This window comes from Artibeus jamaicensis, unplaced genomic scaffold (assembly GCF_021234435.1).
Source record: "Artibeus jamaicensis isolate MK-2021 breed Jamaican fruit bat unplaced genomic scaffold, CSHL_Jam_final scaffold_537, whole genome shotgun sequence".
In the NCBI taxonomy this organism is placed as follows: domain Eukaryota; kingdom Metazoa; phylum Chordata; class Mammalia; order Chiroptera; family Phyllostomidae; genus Artibeus; species Artibeus jamaicensis.
The window spans coordinates 493,055-511,088 of record NW_026522047.1 but is presented as its reverse complement, the minus strand read 5'-3'; the positions used below and the strand labels follow the sequence as shown (position 1 = coordinate 511,088).

The window sequence follows — 18,034 nt, the reverse complement described above, 5'->3', positions numbered from 1 at the left end:
CCACGCACTCGGAGAGCTTCTCCATCCCTGGCTGCATTCATCCATGGCAGCTTTTCCCGAAAGGACTGAGGGGCCCGCCTCTGTCCAGGGCAGGGGGTGGAAGCAGCACGGGACTTCTCCAGGGGCGAGCTCATGGCCTCGGGCACCTGGCTTGTGCCCAGAGGCCTCGACCATGGGGCTGGGGACACTTGTTCCAAGGAGGCCAGGGTAGGGGGGGCGGGGGCCCTCCCAGCCCTCCCAGCCCTCCCAGCCCTCCCCGCTCTGGCCAAGCGTGAGGGTAGCCAGTGTCCCGGGATCGTGTCGCCAGGCCAGCTGGGTTTGGGTCCACCAGTGGCGGGAGGAGGAAGGTCCCCTGCGTGCCAGGGAAGGCGGCCTGGGCCGGCACCTGTGGCTGACCTGGCTGGCCCCGCCTAGCAGGGGGAGTGGAGGTGCCTGGACCCCAACCCTAGGGGTCCACTTTGGCCTTCGGGGCCCCGGCCCCAGCCCGGGCATGTTCTCCAGGCCCCAGTGGGGGCGGAGCGGCTTGCGGGGTGGCGTCGTGAGCGTGCTGCTGGGCCCGGCGCTGTCCAGCGTTCCCTGAGCTGGTTGGGGGTGCAGGAGCGGGAGGCAATGCAGGAAACCCCTGGACGCAAGCCTTAAAAGGCACGAACTCTGACCACAGCTATGTCATAAACAGTAGTTTCTTAGCAGGCAACACAGGCTGGGGAGGGGACAGGTGTGCCCCCGCGGCTGCCGTCCACCCAGCGGAAAGCAGACGGGTGCTCAGCGGGAGCTCGCTGTCCAGGCGAGGACTGCGGGTTCTGAGGAGTCCCATCCGCAGGGAGCAGGCCTGCGCCTGGGTCCCAAGCTCCCAGGCTGGGGGGGGGGGGGGCAAGAGGGGCAGGACAGAGTGTGGAGTGGTCCCTCTGACGAGGTCATGGTGGCAGGAGGGGGACAGTGGTGTTGGTTGGATCTGGGGTAACTAGCCGAGGGCCATGGCCCCCTGCCCACCCTGGTCAGGATGCGGGGGCCAGGCCGCCGGCTCTGGGAGACGGGGCACTGTGTGCTGACAGTCTGGTGCCTCAGGCATCCGAGGCCAGTGGGCCTGCCGGTGGCTGCTCCCTGGTCCCTGGGCCACCAACGTGCTCGGCAGGGGCCTGCCAGTTCCTGGTGCCAGAATTCCGGGCATCTAATGGGTAGGAAGGGCACTCAGCAGGCAGGAAAGGGGGCACGCAGAGGGAGGTGAGCGCGGGGCCTGGATCCCTGAGGGGAGGCTGGGGCGTAGCCTTGGAGTCTGAAAGGCCACAGTCTTGTGCCTGGCGGGGCCAGGGGGCATTTGCTCCACCAAAGCCAGTGGTCGGCCAAGGGCATCAGAGGCCTGGGTACATCCCCACCTGGACAGGGCAAGGCAGCCGGCAGGGCCCTCCCCAGACCCACACTCACTGTGGAGGACGGTGCCCGGGGCCAGCCTGTCTGCCAGGGAGGACAGGAGCGCTGTGCAGTCACCCACCTGCCGGAGGGAGAGACGTCCTGGGAAGCCCTCGGCTGCACCCCAGCTCTCTGGGAGCATCGGGACGCCCGGGCACCCTCCCGTCCGCATCCCCTCTCCCGCCAGGACCCCTGCTGCCCGGGGACCCTCGTTCTGCACAGAAGGAAGTGGGTGGGAGGCTGAGACTCCAGCTGTGCGTGGAGCGGGTGGTGAGGGGCTGTGCAGGATCCCCCCCGGGCAGGGCACCCCGTCTTAAGTGATGGGTGGGGCAGGGCTGGGTGCGTGGGAGCCCGGCCCGGGTGCAGGTGTTAGTTCGGAGGTGAGGCAGGGCTGCCACCCCATGTCTGCTCTGCAGCCCACCTGTGACTCCAAGCCCTGGATGCGCTTCTCTTGCTCTCTCAGCCCCACAAGGTGCTTGGCTATGATGTCCACCCTGCAGCAGAGTGGGGTGGGGGGTGTTGGGTGGCAGGGTGCAGCAGGCCACCGTTAGCCACGGGACACTGAATTCAAGGACTCCCCCTCCTGGCTCTGTTGCCTGGGCCCTTGGAGGGCTGCTTTGGTCCCTCCCCTTGCCCGCGTGATGGATGCTGGGCACCGCTCCGGAGAGAGGGCAGGACCACCCCACCCACAAGGAGGGAGGGCTGGGGGGCACCGCCCTGGAGAGACAGCAGGAGGGCTGGGCTCCACTCGAAGACCCTGGAGCAGAGGGGACACCAGGCGTGTTGGCCCCTCTCTCCCAAGTGCAGGGCAGGTGAGGCCTTGGGGTCAGGAGCCCAGGTCCTGGGCCCCGAGACTTAGTCACGCCCTGCCCCTCTCAGGCAGCCTCAGTTTCCTTAGCTCACCCTGAGCAGCACGGGGCAGCGTGGTGGCCCCAGCGATGACAGCAGGGGCCCCGCCCGCCGCAGCCCCGGCCCCGCGCACCTGTGGGCAGTTCTGCGCAGCACCTCCACCTCGCTGTCCCGCCTCTGCTTCTCCAGCTTGCTCAGGTAGCTCTCCTTCTGCACCGCCTCCCAGGTGACCATCTTCTGCTCCAGGGGCTCTGGCAGGTCTCTCTCTGGGAAGGCCAGACAGCCGAGGGCTTGACTGGAGCCAGGTGGGCCTTGGGGACAGCCCGGGCCGGCCTCCGCTGCGGCGGGAAGCCCGGGGAAGCCCGGCCACCCCAGGGGCGCCCACCTGCCGCACCCCAGTCAGTGCACGGGGCACAGGGAGGAGCAGGGCCAGCCTGTGCTGGCCGCCCGGCCCCTCCCACTGCTCCATCCCGGGGCCTCACCCAGGCGAGCCCGCCCCTGCCTGGCCTCCTTCTGGAAGACCCTCTTGAGCACCAGGCTCAGGTGGCTGAGCAGGATGAAAGGCGGGGCCAGGGCGGGGCGCTCCTGGTACTCGGTGATGAGGTGGTAGCGCTGGGACCTCCAGAAGGTGTCGGCGTTGCCCTGCACCATCTGGAACGTGTAGCTGTGGGGCCCAGGCAGCCTGAGCCCTGGGGGTCCCTGCAGAAGCTTCCCCCCTGCCCTCAGATCGCTCATTTCTGTGGGGGCACGCCCAGAGTGGGGGCCAGGTGTCTGGGACTGTCCGCCAACCCGTCTGCCATCCGGGGGGACACACCGCTAAGCCCCCAGGTTTGAAGACCCAGGCCCTGGGTGGGCGAGGGAGTGCCCCTGGGGCAGGGGCCTGGGAAAGCTCCGCCCACCACACCCCTGCCTGCTGCCGCCTGCACCCCAGGCCCCATGGGGGGGGCACTGGCCAGTGTTTGAGGGGACGCCCCCACCATGCCTCTCTGCACTTGGGCCGCGGGTCTGAGGGTGGGAGCCGGCTGGCCCTGAGGAGGCCAGTGGTGGGGTCCCTGGGCCCCCACGGCGGAAGGGTGGGCGGGGGGGCACCTGAACATGGCGATGAGCAGGTTCATGAGCAGCACATTGGTGACCAGCAGGAAGGTGACCAGCAGGAGGATGACCAGCCAGTTGGCATAGAGGTTGGGGCAGGAGGGCGAACCTTCCGGGAGCAGCGGGTCCGCCGAGCAGTTCACGTTCACACGGGCCTCTGCAAGGCGACCAAGCGGTGGGGCCAGGCGGGCAGCACGGGGGGCGGCTGCAGCAGCAGCTTCTCCTGGGCGCCGAGGCATGTGCCCTGCAGGCACAGCAGCGGTCCCGCCCTCCGCCTGGCACGGCCCACCAGAGTGCGGTGGCCCCTGCCACCTCGAGGCCTCCGGCCCCAGGCCTGAGGTCTGTGCTCCGTGTCTGCGGCCCGGCCCCTGTGCCGTGTCCCCAGGGATGGACAGAGGGCACTTGGCACGGGAAGTCCCCACCGTGGACACCCTGGTCCCCAACAAACTGGAGGGTCAGCTCTGGCTCCCCTTGCGCACTTCTGCCCCGCTGCAGCCTCAGCCTCGGAGGGTGGGGGACAGAGGCCCCTGCGTTTCTACTGGGTGTTGCCGGGCCTGAAGTCCCCTTCACCCGCCTCTTCCCAGGGCTCTGCCTGAAGCCAGACTGGGGAGAGCTGGCCTTGGAAAGGCAGACGGCGTCTTCCGAAGCTTCTGGGGCTTCTACGGCCCTGACGCCCGTCTCGGAGCACCCGTGGGAGCGGCTGAATGCCCGGCCCTGGGCCCCCACCTGCAGAGCAGGAGTGGGGCCCGTTGTGGCCCCCTCACGGGGGGTGTGCAGACGCACACACAGTGGACTTGTCCATGCTCCGGCGGAGCTCCCCGTGCGCTGTGGCCCCGTGGGTCCCTGTGTCCTCACTGGAGCACCCTCCCCATCCCGGAGTTCTCCAGGGGGCGGGCACACAGCCACCTTCCCCTCCTTTCTAGGGCTTATTCCTGACCCCACTCTGCCTGCCCAGGTTTCGGAGGGGGCTTGGCCGGCCCTGGGCAGAGCAGTTTTGGCTGCAAATCAGAGAAAAGTGGCTCTGCCCACAGGAGACCCCTGACTTCCTGATGACGCACCAGAGTGCCATCAGGCCGGGCCTGGAGCCCCAAGAAGGACCTTTGCTGTCACAGCTCGGCCCCAGGGCTCCCTCCCACCTGGCACGTGGGGAGCAGGGAGGCCACCTTCAGCCCAGGGACGTGCAGAATGGGGGCTGCCCGAGCCTCAGTTTCCCACTTTGTCCCACAGCCCGGTGGGCTCACGGCAGGCAGGCGGCTGGGGTTCAGCCCCAGAGATGGCACTGAGTGGCACGGGCCCCCCCGCAGGACTCCGTCCACGGGGCCACAGTGGCCAGCAATGCGGGGGCTCGAGGGGGTTGGACCCCTCGGGGGGCCCCAGGGGACACCACACCACGCCATCCCCCATACCAGCATGTGGCTGCAGCCGGCCGGGCCCAGGGAAGTGGCCGCTGGGGCTGGTGCGCCTCCTGCCCAGCACCAGAGGGGCCCCCTCATCCTCCCCCCGCCCAGGGGTCACAGCACGGCCCCCGGCCGAGGCACACGGTGAGGACCGTGGTGTCCTGGTGACTCACCGTCTGGAAAAGTGACGCTGAGGAGGAGCAAGGACAGGGAGGGGGTCGCAGGGCAGGGGGGGGGGACTAAGAAAACAGCCGAGGGGGGGGCCTCGGACACCCCACCTGGAGGCAGTTTCCCTGATGTTGCGCCCCACCCCCTCCCACAAGCCTGTTTGCTTCAATCACATGCCATTCCCGTGGCAAATATTTACTGCCGGCTTTTGCCCCATTAGCTTCAAAGATCAGGCCTCTATGCCCCACAGTGCCTCTGGTTGCCTGTGGTCCCTGCACCCCTGCTCTGTGCCGGGGAAGGTCCCAAGGGCCCAGTGCCCTGGGTCCCTCACACTGGCACCTGGCTGCTGGGCCACCGTCATCTGGGGGGCAGCCCTTTCCATCTTCTACTGAGCCCAGCCATTCCAGGTGTCCCTCACCCAGGGTCCCCTGCAGCTGACGGCCAGGCAGCTCTGTCCCCCGCACTGTCCCCAGTGTGGGAACTTCTCAGAGCCTCCTCCCAGCCCTCCACCCAGCTTGGAGACCCCGGGCCCTCCAGCAGGCCACACAGCGGGCAGTGTGGGGCCCTCGCTGGGCAGCCCCAGGAGAGGCAAGGGTGCCATCGGGACTGGCGGGCATCGGAGCCTTCCCCGCAGAGGCCCCGGGCCCAGTGACTAGGCCTGGACAGATAGGGGACGGGGAGATTGGCTGCCCCACAGGGTCATGCAGAAGGGGAAGGCCCACAGACACAGGGTTAGCCGGAGGGGCCGGGCCCCAGGCGCTGGTCGGGGCGGACGGGGGTGGCCGCCTGCAGGCACAGCAGCGGTCCCTCCCTCCGCCCCGCACGGCCCACCAGAGTGCGGCGGCCCCTGCCGCCTCGAGGCCTCCAGCCCCAGGCCTGAGGTCTGTGCTCCGCGGCTGCGGCCCGGCCCCTGTGCCGTGTGCCGCGCCTGGGGTCCCAAGGGCTGCACGTCCAGGGCCTTCCCGAGGGACCCAGCACCCCCGGACTCAGTATGCCCCCACCGGCTGGGCCCCTTCTGAAGGGGCGCCCAGGCGGCCCCGCCCCCAGGCCGGCGCTGACCGTCGATCTCGTCCAGCGGGATCTGCCCGAAGATCTGCAGGTAGGGCCGGTAGAGCACCCGGCGGAACAGCCACTCCAGGCGGCTGTCGTGGGGGTGCAGCAGGGCCTGCGTGGCCACGCCGTAGGCCACCAGCCACACGCTCAGGAAGAAGAGGAAGAAGAAGACGTCCTTCATCTGGGGTGGGGGCAAAGCATCAGTGGCCCAGGTCGGGGGCAGGGGGTGTACCCCATCCCCCGGGTCGGGGCCCCGGTCGGCGGGGGCCCACCATCCGCTCCACAATGATGATCTTGGGGCCCAGCTGCTTGTGGACGGCGAAGATGTGGATGAGGCGGAGCGTGAACACCATGAAGTCAACGGCCAGGACCGTGCGGCCCGCCTGGAACAGCGCAGGCAGCATCCTGGACGGGGAGGGACGGCGGCTGTTGCTGGTGCTGGGGAGGGCGGGGGGGGCGGCTCCCCAGGACACAGGGCGGGCCATCGGGGCGGGCTCCCCCTGCGTTTGTCCCCCAGGCCCCACACACCTGCAGGCGACGCCAACGATGAACAGGAAGATGGCCACCATGTCACACTTGTTCCAGTTGTCTTCCACGTAGAGCATGAACTTCTTCCTCAGGTGCGTGTCCTCGTCTGTGAAGAAGCCCTGGCAGTGGAGGGCCGGGGGGCCCGCAGTTGTCGGCCTGGGCTACTTCCTCGGAGACGCCCCCCACCCCGGGCGGGGGTCGGCGTACCACCGACCTGGCGGACCTCCTCCAGCACCAGGGTGAAGACCCAGAAGTACAGGGCGACCTCGGGCCCCGAGGGCCCCTGGGGGGGCGGCCTGAGGTCCACCAGCAGGACGTAGGCGAACAGGAGGAGGAAGGCGAAGTACATGAGCACGTTCCCCAGGAACACGGTCACGGGCGCGCTCCAGAACCGGCGCCAGCGCGAGAGCAGGAAGGCCGCCCCGGGCCCTCGCCTGCCCCCGGGCCTCCGCGCAGGGGCCGGCGGCTCCGCCCTGCAGCAGCGAGGAAGACTCAGTGTGGGATCGGGCGGGGCCGCGCCCACAGGAGCCCGGCCTCCCCAAGCCTCCCACCGGCCCCTCCACCCCACGCGCACCTTTGTGCAGGCCTTACCCAGGGCCGGGCCTGCAGAGCGGGCTGTGCTCCAAGTCCAGGCTGTCCAGCTCCTGCAGGTCCTCCCAGCCCCCCTGCAGTGGGGCCTCCTCACTGCAAGCACAGGGGACTCTCTGGGCCCACGGGAGGGACACCTAGAGGTGCCCAGCCAGCGAGTAAACGCAGGGTGGGCGGAGGAGGCGTGCAGGGTGGGGCTGTGCCCAGTGGGACCCAGGTGGATGCCGGACCACTAAAGCCTCGGGCCCCCCGGCACCCCGGCAAGCGGGCTGTGGCCCCCAAGAACCTGAAGGTAATGAGGTTGGTGTAGAGGAGGGCAGGGCAGAGGAAGGCACTCAGCAGCCGCAGGATGGACGTGCCGGAAGCCAAGTCCCCCCACCAGATCTTGGTCAGGAAGGCCTGGAACAAAGGTTCAGCTGCGGCCTCTGCACCATGCCCACCCCTGGGGCCTCCGCTGAAGCCGCCCCTCCTCCCTGCCCGGCCTCCTGGGGCCTCCATCCTGGCAGGCAAGGGCCTTTGACGCAGGCCAGCAGGGTCGGGGTCCGGGAGGGCCAAGAGGAGAAGTGGCACTCGTGCTGAGAGGCCGTGGGACTGGCCCTGGGACGCGTGGCCCGGTGGCCAGTGGAGCAGGCCGGGAAGGCACCTTCCTGTGCTCCTGCCTCCCTGGGACACAGGGGGCCAACAAGGGGCAGCGGCTGACCAGGGGAGTGGTGAGGTCAGCGGAACACCCTGTCTGCTTGGAGGCCCCCCCGGAGGCCAGCGGCTCGCCCACCTGCACTCCTTCGTGGGCGAAGAAGGCCTTGGTGTCGGCCTCGGCAGCCAGGTGCAGACAGGTGGCCCTGCTCCAGGTGCGGCTGCGGCGCACCAGCAGGGCGAAGGCGCGGTCCTCACTGTCGCTGTAGCACTCGGAGAAGAGGCCTGCCGGCAGCAGGCAGCGCGGCAGCGGACGCTGAGGCCCCCTTTCCCCTGCCAGGACCTCAGCTGCCCCCCCCCCGGGCACCCACCCCCACCCTAAGGCCAGCGCTTGTCCCAGTGTGGGCCGTGTGGTCATCAACGTGCCCCTCCACTGGGAGGCGCCCACAGGCCCAGAAGGGTCGAGGGGTGACCTGGGGCCACACATGTGGGTCTGTCCAATGTCGGGTGGGGGGCACTCACCCAGGGCCAGCTGCTCGTAGGCTGCCTGGTGCGTGGTACAGTCCACCTCGGCCTCGGTCTCCAGGTGGGACAACTCCCTGACGATCTTGCAGGCGGCCAGAGCGGTGGCCACACCCTCCTGGCCCTAGGAGAGTGTGTGAGGAGGTCGCCAGCCACCCGCCCCCCCCGGGCTCCAGGTGGCCGCTGCCGCTCACCATGGCCCAGAAGTAGGTGGCCATCTGGTGGCGGCCCTGCAGCACCGCCCACAGGAACAGGTCCCGCCACGGGTCCTCGCTCTTCTGGCTCAGGTCCGGCTGCCACTTCTGTCCGCCGGGCCGCCGGGCCGGTCCCCGCTCCTGGAGGACACGGGGGTCAGCCCTGGCCGCGGCCCCACCCGGCCCCCGCGCCCCGCTCACCTGGTAGAGCCCCCGGCAGGCGTCGTGCAGCAGGTCCTTGAGCACACGGGACACCTCGTGCAGTGAGAAGGCGGGCGGGCCCGCGGGCGGCGGCCCCCGGGCGGGCGCCGGGCGGCCCTCCTCCAGCTTGCGCTGCAGCAGGGAGAAGAGCAGGCTCTTGGGGGGCGTGGCCCGGTACAGCTGTTGCAGCCGCCCGTAGGTCAGGAGGTCGGCCACGTTCGCGCCGTGGTCCACGAAGAGGCGGACGAACTCCGGCTTGTCGCTCAGCAGCGCGTCCATCATCACCTCCTCCAGGTCTCGGGACTGCGGGCCACAGGGACCGGCCGGAGCGGGGCGCACGGGGAGAGTGAGTGGAAGCCGGGGGAGCGGGGGCTCCCGGCCCGCCACCCGCCCCTGGGCCAAGGGTCGTCCAGCACCTCCCATGGGGCACACTGGGGGGCCGAAGAGTGGCCTGGGCCCCCTCAGTGGCCCCGGGGGGAGGAGGGACTACAGCCCTTGGACGCCGCCTGGCCCAGGCCCTATCCTCTGCTGGCCAGAAGCTGGGGCCCCAGGTGGGGGGGGCACCTTCCACTCCACGTCCCCGTTGAAGAGCTCGCTCTTGGCGATGTCCACGCGGTCCCAGGCCACTGCCAGCTTGAGCTCATCCAGGTAGTCCCGTGGCTCCTGGCTGTGGCTCTTGCAGGCTGCAGGTACGGGGCAGGGGTGAGGGCGAACCCAGGGTCCCTCCCGGGGGCTCCTCTGGGGACGCAGCTCCTGGACCTGTGCCCTGCCTCGAGCTCGCAGAATGACAGGAGAGAGACAGCGCTGGGAGCCCCGGCAGGAAACCGCCCCGCTGGGCAGAGAGGGGCGGCCGCCCCTCACAGCCTGTGCTCATCGCCAAAAGAGCCCCCAGAGGCAGAAAGCGGACAGGACCCAAGCTCTGAGCGGCACCACCCCGGGCCCGCCGCGGCGCCGCACCTTTCACCAGCGCCCTGAGGATGACGGTGTCCAGCTCCTCGGAGCCCTCGGGCTCCAGGTCGTGCACGGTGAGCAGGTGGGGGTGGGAGGTGATGTTCTGCAGCTGGGCGGTGGGCGGCGCAGGCCCCGGTCAAGCGGCCCCCCGGCAGACCGCCCCGCCCACAGCTCAGCCCGCCACCCGGTGTGCCCCCCCACCCCCGCTCCTTGCAGGCCCGAAGCCAGAGCCGACCTGGCACTCTGCATTAGGAGGGGCTGGGGCGGCCTGGGTGGGACGGGCCAGGGAGCCCCCCAGGGGCCAGCCCTGCTCAGCAGCGAGATGCCCGGGAAGAGCAGGGCCCACCCTTCGGACTGGCCTCTGGGGGCTCCTACCAGCTCCGTCCAGTGCAGGATGTCCTCCCAGGGGAAGTGCTCGCTGGGGAACTTCTCTCTGAGCTGCCGCTCCACCTCCTGGGGCAGCAAGGGCCTCGGGTGGCCGAGCAGGGCGGCCAGCAGGTCTGCCACTCCCCCGGAGCCGGCCAGGATCAGCCACGGTGTGGCGAGTGCCAGGGCCCTGGCAACCCTCTGGGCGCAGGGTGGGGAGGGGGCCCGTCAGCTCCCGGTGCCGCCCAGGCTCCCCTTTCCCTCCCTGCCCCGGTGGGGGGGCCCTGGAGGAGGCCGCAGCAGACCCCCAGGAATCCAGCCAGGCCCCACCCCCTCCTCCTACCTCCAGGGTGCCGGGGTCCCCGTTGACCAGCAGACACAGGACGGGGATCTCGATGCTGCCGGTGCCTGTGGACGAGCACCCGTGAGGCCCTCCCCCGAGCCTGGGGCGAGCGGGGAGCCGTCGGTCCCCCCACTGCGGGCCGTGGGGCCAGCCCCCCGGCCTTGGCCCTCACCCCACACTTTCTCTGAGCGCACACCGGCCCCGAGGCCTTTTCTGGTGAAGTGTGGGCTCCAGGCTGAAACCAGGGGCCCCGTATCAGAGGCCCTATCACTTGGACACCGAGCCCACCCCCATGTCCCCCCCATAGTGTCCAACGAGGCCACTTTGTGGCTCCGGAAACAAAGTAAATGCAGGTGAACACTAGGCCCCGGGCCGTCCTGGTCATCGGCTGTGCCCATTGCCGCGGAAGCTCAGTCGGACAAGGAGCCACCTGGGAGGTTTCCCCCCAAACCCAGACCAACAGGGGGGCTTCCGGGTGGGAAACAGTCCCCTATACACGCCTGCTGCATGGGAAGAGCCTCGGCTCCTGGGCAGAGTCCCCCCAACTCCCAGAGGTGCCCACAGACAGTGAGCAGGGGCCCCCGTGGGCCCCAACGGCCCCGGGCCCAACTCTGCTGCACGGTGTTGGTTTCGACACCGCTGTCCTGACTTCCTCTTTAAAAAGTTCTCGGTGGATAAGCATTTTACATTGTTAGTCACTCAGTAGTGTTTCTCAGTGAACCCAGCCTGGGAACGCCCACAGCAGCCCATTCCTTGGGCGGCACCGCCCCCTGGTGGCAGCATACCCTGTAGCCGGTGGAAATGGCAATGGGCAAACCTCATTTCATTGCTCGCCCTGAGCCCCCTGCCAGAGCCTCTGGCCAGCAAAGGCCCCGTGGACATGGAGCCACCACCGCTCCCTGGAGGGGACCCACCAGCCACACTCTCAGCTGCGGCCCTCCACCCCCCCAGGCCCCCGCAGGCCCCCGGTCTCAACATCCAGGCACCCATCTGTCCCCGGGCCTCTCTGGGCCCCTCACCCCCGTAGCCGGTCCTCTGCTCCGAGATGTGCTTCTCCAGCCGCAGCCACAGCGCGGTTGGCCCGTCCCCGTCCCCGGGGGTGTCCGGCTCCACCAGGACGAAGTGGGAGTGGTTGTTGTCCAGGGGGCAGAGGGGGCCCCGGCCACCGTCATCCATGGGGTAGTGGACGGGGCTGTGCTCCTGGGCCCCGTGCACACCGTGAGGCCGGGGCGAGGCTTCTGCCCAAGTCGGTTCCCGCCCCCACCCCGAGGGCCCCCAGAGGGGACTCAGGGCTGCAGGACGCTGCACTTGTGGGGTCTGAAGGGCGTCCCCTGGCCCTGCCTCAGACAGACCCTGGGGCAGAAGCCGCTTGCCCAGGCCTGTGGGGCAGGGGCCGAGGCAGGTGTTTGGGACCCTGGGACCCCCAGGTCTGTGCTGCCACCTGCTGGCCGTGTGCTGGGCGCACACTGCCTGTCACAGCTCCTCACTCTTTCAGAGCTCGGGCCTCACTCCTGCCCGTGAGCCCCGAGGGCAGGATCTGGCCTGTGCACAGTGGTCGGGGCCCATGGGGCCAGGCGGGGGTGGGGGGACTTGGGGAATGTTCACTCAGTAACAAACAGTGGGTGGCAGGGTGTTGCCACCCTGCCGGACCCGCTGGGGGCTTCCCTGCCACCTGGGGTGGGCGGCACCTGGGAGCCTGGACCCCTCCCAGTCCCCGGGCTCACCGGGGCGCCGTCCAGAAGTTGACGGTGCAGCACTCGGCCTAGGGAGGCGATGCCGACGGCCACCACGCGCGCCTTGGGGGACGTGCTGGCCAGCCAGTGGTCGCGCACGGCCTGCCCGACGTGGCGGGCCAGGCCCGTCCGGAGCGCGCTGGTCAGGATCCAGGCACCTGCGGAGGGGGACTGGCTGTGCCCTGGTGCGTCCGTCCCGGTCAGCACGAGGGGTGGGCCAGGCCCTGCACCCCGGGAGGTTTGCCCGCCTGGCTCAAGGGTCCTTTCTCTTTGCCACAGTCACTGCTGTGCTGACGGGGCTCAGCACCCCCCTCTGTGCCAGGCTCTCTGCAGGCCCAGTGGCCCGAAGGTAGAAGCCCATGACTTGATTCTGGCCCTGACAACCAGTGGCCAGAGTGGTCCCGTGAGGGAGGCAGCGGGGACGAGGGGCGCACTGTGGGTAGCAGGTGTACAAAGTCACTGTCCCCAGGGGCATCTTGCTGAGGCCCCTGGGCCCCAGTGGTCGACAGGCCAGGCCTTTGTCCACAGGGTGCCTGGGACCCCTGGGGGAGGCCCTGGGCCCCTCGGCCGCGTCCCCACGAGCTGTGCCCACCCTGGTCACCGGCAACGATGCCAAGGGAGGGGTGCCAGAGCTAGCTGTCCAGGCCCGCCAGGCGTGGGCACGCCGGGCGCCCTGGGGCCAGGGGCCGGGCGGGGCCTCACCTGTGCTTTGAGCCGCCGTCACCAGCCCCTTGCGCAGGACATCCCGCAGCCGGGACCTCATGTTGAGGGGCCGCTCTGTGCCCACCAGGGACACCACGAGGTTGGGGGCTGGCAGGTGCCACTCAGCTCTCAGGAGGTTGAAGAGGGCAGCGGGTGCCGCATCGCTGGGCACCTTCACAAACTGTGGGGTGGGGGCGGCAGGGGGCGCTGGGCACAGGGACCTGCGGTGGGACCTGGACCACCCTGACCTTTTCTAGCCCAGGCCTTGCCTCTGCCTTGAGGACGCCGCACTGCAGGAGGGTGGGGCGCTCTGAGCAGGGCCCCCAGGACAGCGGCCCTGAGGAGGGGAGCAGGCACCCGGATGCTCAGGGTTCAGGGAAGGAAGCGGGAAATGGGGTCCCGGGGGCCTTGCTGTCACACGCAGCGGGGTCACGGGGGTGCGGGTGGGGAGGTTTACCCTGCCTCGCTTCTTTCCGCAGCCTCCGAACCGGATCTCGCCCCGGCACAGGCCCAGCCCTGACCTGTCGGCAGCTCGCCCGGGGTTGCCGGGGCAGGCGCCCTTCGTGTCCTGCAAAGGGGTCTCTCTGCAGGGACAGAGGAGAACCCAGTCTTCTCCTACCCGCCTGTCTCTGAGAGGCTGGGGGCCGCCTCCGGGGAAGCCCCCCACCCCCACGGCTGGCCGGCAGAGGGTCCCTCCCTCCACCTGAGCCCCAGCATTGCTGCCTCCTCCCCGGCCCGCACCGTCCCCCGGAAGCTCCATGCAGCCAGGCGGGGTTGGGGGGTGAATCCTGGCCCCTCCGCCCCTCTCCTGGTCCCACTGCTCACCCCTCGCCGGGCAGGTGGGACCCAAAATTCCCGTCGCCACCCCTGCGGAGGCTTTGGCGGGCGGTGTCCTGGAAACCCAGAAAGACATCGGGTTTCCGGGCTTTTCCTAGGCTTTTCTGGACCTGCCACCCGCCCCTCTCACACCCTGTCAGCGCCGGACAGGGAAGGGGACCTGGGCCGGCCGTGGGCCTGGGGAACCCGGCATGGAGGAGGGGGGACCTTGGCTCCTTGCTCAGGGGGGCCCTGGGGGTCCTGGCGGAGAAGGCTCTCACCCCAGAGCTCTTCCCACCATGTTCCTGCCCCACCCCTGGCCACAGGGCCCCGCACCTCGTTCCTCACCCACAGTATTTCCCTGCAGCCCCCAGGGGTCCGGCGTGTTAGCTCCAGGCCACGCAGCAGAGACCTGAAGGGCCAGGGGCCCAGGACTAGGCCGTGGGACAAGGGCGGGACCCCAACCACCTCCCTGGCTGCAGGCCCCCCAGTGCCCCTGACCCCAGCCCTCTGCTTCCGTCCACACCCTCTGTCCCCTGGCAGGGGAGACTCTTCCCGTGAAAGGGGCAGGTTGGGGGGTTCCTGTGCCCACAGGAGGGGACGGCATCAGGGGAGCAGGATGCCCGCAGGCAGGACAGGGACTTGCAGGGCCACTGTGCTCCCACTTTGTCCCCCAAGAAGGTGTGACAGGGCCCGAAGTCCTGGTGCCAGGGACGGGGCCTTTTGAGGAAGTGAGCCCTTTGCAAAGTATGGTCACTGAGACAGGCCCTCGCCCTGGCACCGATGGCCTTCGAAGAAGGGGACAGAAGTGTGTGACCGTGGAGACAGAGGGGGAGGGAGGCGGCCATGGCCCGGAGGCGCCAGGGACCCCTGAAGCGGACCACGGCAGGGAGGGGTCTCCCTGAGAGCTTCCTGAAGGTGGCGGCCCGGGGACACCTGGATTCGGGCCTTCTGGCTCTGAAAGGTGAGAGGATGCCTTTCTGTCGTTTTTGCGGTCACTTGGGATGGCCACCCCGGGACACCCACTCAGGGCCGCAGCGGGCGGGCCAGAGGGCACCAGTGCCACACAGGGCGACCCCCCTGTATCAGCACTCTGGCCACGGAGGCCTTGGTCCCGAGGGCCCAGCCCTGCGGTGGGAGGATGCAAATCCGCCTGGACCAGGAACCGCGCGCCAGGATTTGAATACGGCCTCTCCCAGCCGGCGGTCGTGGGCTATTCTTACCCTGGCTGCTGTCTAGGGACAAGGCCTGTGTGTGGCTCGGGAGGTAGGGGACAAGACAGGAGCCATGGGGGTGTCCACAGGCAGCTGTAAGGAAGCCCCACAGACAGGGAATCTGGGTGTCCCAGGGCAGCGCCCCTTCCGGACGCCCCAGTGGTGGGTCCTTCCTGCCCCGTCCAGCTTCCAGGGCTCCGGGTGTTCATTGCTGGGCTGGTGGCCACGTCCCCCGGCCTCTGTCTCCATCTTCACATGGCCTCTGTGTGCCTGTGTCTCCCTGTCCAAATGTCCCTCTTCTTACAGGGACACCAGGCATTGGCTCAGGGCCCAGCCCCCACCTCCGTGGCTCAGCTGAGCTTGTCACATCTGCAAAGGCCCTACTCTCAAGCAAGGCCACATTCTGAGGGTGCGGGGGTGTGAATTTTGGGGGACACCCTTCAACCCCGAGTGCAGGCCTCGAGGAGGGGATGGCGGGCAGAGGGCCCACAGGGACGGCCCTCACTCCCCCGCCCCCCGCCACTGGCCTGCCCTGATGTCTCCATCCGGGCCTGTGCCCCAGGCAGGGGCAACGCAGCTCCATGCACCCCCTCTGGGGTGTGTGTGGGTTGGGGGCTCAGGGGCCTGGATAGCACCCACATGCTCATACCAGTGAACCTCAGGCAGGCTGGTGCAGAGAGGAGGCCAGGGGTGCGGGGGGACACCCCAGCCTGAAGGGGCGCTACGAGGCCCTCCCTCACTGACAGGCCGCTGGTCCTGGGCAGGAGTGGGGCGGGCGGTGCGCAGACGCCAGGCAAATGGGGCCACCGAGGGGGTAGGCCATGCAAATGAGCGAGATTTGCAAGGACAGGTGTGTGGTTTTTAATGCCCCCTTGTTCTGGGGGGGTGGCGGGGCAGCTGGGGTCCTGGGTGGCCCCTGGCTGGGGCCCCACCCCACTCTCCTGGGAGAAGAATGGGCACAGGTTCAGCCCCAGCAGCACAAGTGCCCTGGGCCGGGGGAGATGGCCACCCTCTCGTCACAGGCCATCCAGGAAAGGTCCTCTGAGCTGGCAGAGCCCCCCAGTGCGAGCCCCTGGCCACCCAGGCTCTCTGGGCCCAGCCCCCATCCCTGAGATGCAGGAAGACAGAGGTAACAAGAAGGCTCAGACCAGCCCTGCCCAGCCCCGCCCTTAGCAGCCCAGCGGTTGGCACTGTGGTCCCTCCAGCCCAGCATAACTCGGGGGTCTCCCTGGGCCAGGTGTGGACCCGAATCCCAGACGGGTCGTTAGAGCACACAGCCCTCCCTGCCCCACCCCCACTGCCCCAGGTGCTTCTTAGCCTCCTGCCCCAGAGTCCTGGCCCTGAGCCCCCACCTGCCCCTCCCGGCAACTGGGCTCCTGGGCCCAGGGCGCTGGGCCCTTTTCTCTCTGCTGCCCCACCTGCCCCACCTGGGGGGGCATCCCCACTCCTGACCCCACCTGGGAGCTGACGGCAGAGTAACCTACCTGCCTGGTTTCTCCCTGGTACCCCGACATGCTGCCACTGGCCAAGGAGCAGGGTGGAGGCTGCCCAGTGCAGAGGCACCTGCAAGCCAGCCTGGCCCCTCCTCCTGCCTGCCCTCCCTGGCCAACCGGGGTGGGCGGGCAACTCGGCACGTTCTGGCCCACAGGCCTGCTCTGGCCAATGCCAGGGAGGTGACCACGTGGGGGGCTGCTGGGCCACCTCAAGTGCCATGGTTTCCCTGGGGGGCCATGCTGGGGGTGGCCCGCAGAGCCAAGCCCAGCCGTCTTCCCCTGACCAGTCTCAGTTTTCAGCCCACCCTCAGTTTACCTCTCCAACCAGCAGGGCCAGCTGCCCCCAGGGTGTGTGCCCAGCGCCCCATGGAAGACCCGTGGCAGGGGCAGCCCCCCACCCCCCAGAGTCCTGCAAAGCCAGGAGGCGTCGGCCTGGCACGCTGCGCTGGGCAGGTGGCCGAGCCCAGCTGGCACTGTGGGCACGGCATGGACATGGCCCCTCCGTACCGGGGCAGGACGGGTGCCAGGGGCTGGGCCCTCTGGGGTCCCACGGCCCTGGGCTCCTTAACCGCTCTGGGCCACATTTTCTCTGGAAAATGGGGCCCTCACCTCTGGGAGCTGGTGGGTAACACAGCGAGACCAGGCCTGGATGACACTTCTGCGTGTCCCTCCACAAAGAGACCCCAGGACCCCCTCCCAAGGGACTCTTGGTCCCCTGAGTTCGAGTAGGGGTCGGGGACAGGGTCCAGGCCTGGCGCCCCGGAACCCCACAGAATGCTCGCCCGTCTGGCCCATTGGCCACCAGAGGGCGCCCCAGGACCACAGACAGAGTCCGGGTGGGCGCGAGGCCCCTGCAGAGGAGACTGGGCAGCTTTCCCGCTGGAAGGAGGGACGCAGCCACTCCCACAAGAGCCAGCTGCAGGCTGTGCTGGTTCAGCAGCTTCGCTTGCAGCCCAGACAGGGCCCCCAAGAAGTATCAGACTCTGGCAAAACGGGGCTCCGGGGCTAGGTTCCCACAAGCCTTTGGGCCCGGTTACTGACCTCGGGGTGCCTCTTCGGGGCCCTCAGGTCCTGCCAGGGTCGGGGTATGTGGAGAGTGAAGGGTCTCCCAGGCCCTCGGAGCCTGCGGGACGAGGGGCACCCAGTGCTTGCCCACTTCCCTTCCTCTGTTCCAGCCCTGCCACTGTAGCTCTGAGCCCCTCCCTGGCCCCTCCGTGGCTCCCTACTGCCCCAGTGAGAAGCCCGCCATCACCACCAACCTCCCCAGCCAGGCAGCCTCCTGCTTGCTCCCTGGACCAGCCTCGGGGCCTTCCCTCCTGCAGCCCTGACCCCTGACCCCTGACTGTGGGCTGCCCCGGGTCTCTCTTCCCCTGTGACCTGGTGTGATTTCTCAGCGCGCCCGGCCCTGGGAGGTGACCTTCCATTCCTGTTCGGACCTGTTGCCCTCGGGCGTTCACGGCTGCCCGGGGCCGGGACCCACGAGCCGCTGGAGGACTGAACCCAGGTGGGATGACGGCGGGAGGGGGAGGGTGTGGCGAGTGTCCATGAGGGGGCTGCTGGGAGCGGCAGGGTGGGCAGGGCCAGGCTCAGCTTGGCTGGGTTCTGCCGCCCGGGGTCAGGGGTGCCTGGGGGCCCACCTGCGTCCACGGACACCATCTGGAGAGGTGCCCGGGATGACCTGCGCTCCAGCTTTACTTTATTCACTTCTTTTTTTAATCCTCACCTGGGGACATTTTTTCGTTGCTTTTTAGAGAGAGCGGAAGGGAGAGAGAGAAACATCGATG

General features: G+C 69.1%; 1 protein-coding gene across 1 annotated transcript; it reads right to left on the bottom strand.

The window, feature by feature from the left end:
• Nucleotides 1-671: 671 nt before the first annotated feature.
• TRPM5 (transient receptor potential cation channel subfamily M member 5) lies at nt 672-16,271 on the bottom strand. Its single transcript, XM_053658241.1, has 26 exons — nt 16,242-16,271; nt 13,553-13,620; nt 13,185-13,311; nt 12,728-12,908; nt 12,017-12,183; nt 11,312-11,492; nt 10,793-10,906; nt 10,293-10,357; nt 9,959-10,150; nt 9,590-9,692; nt 9,197-9,315; nt 8,432-8,935; nt 8,238-8,361; nt 7,855-8,000; nt 7,369-7,481; nt 7,086-7,178; nt 6,709-6,967; nt 6,495-6,613; nt 6,239-6,371; nt 5,973-6,147; nt 3,346-3,505; nt 2,739-2,920; nt 2,390-2,522; nt 1,829-1,901; nt 1,423-1,489; nt 672-1,168 (listed from the first exon to the last, which is right to left on the bottom strand). The coding sequence occupies exons 1-26, from the start codon at nt 16,269-16,271 to the stop codon at nt 1,062-1,064; spliced, it is 3,735 nt and encodes a 1,244-aa protein (XP_053514216.1). The 3' UTR covers nt 672-1,061.
• Between the last annotated feature and the right edge of the window lie 1,763 nt (nt 16,272-18,034).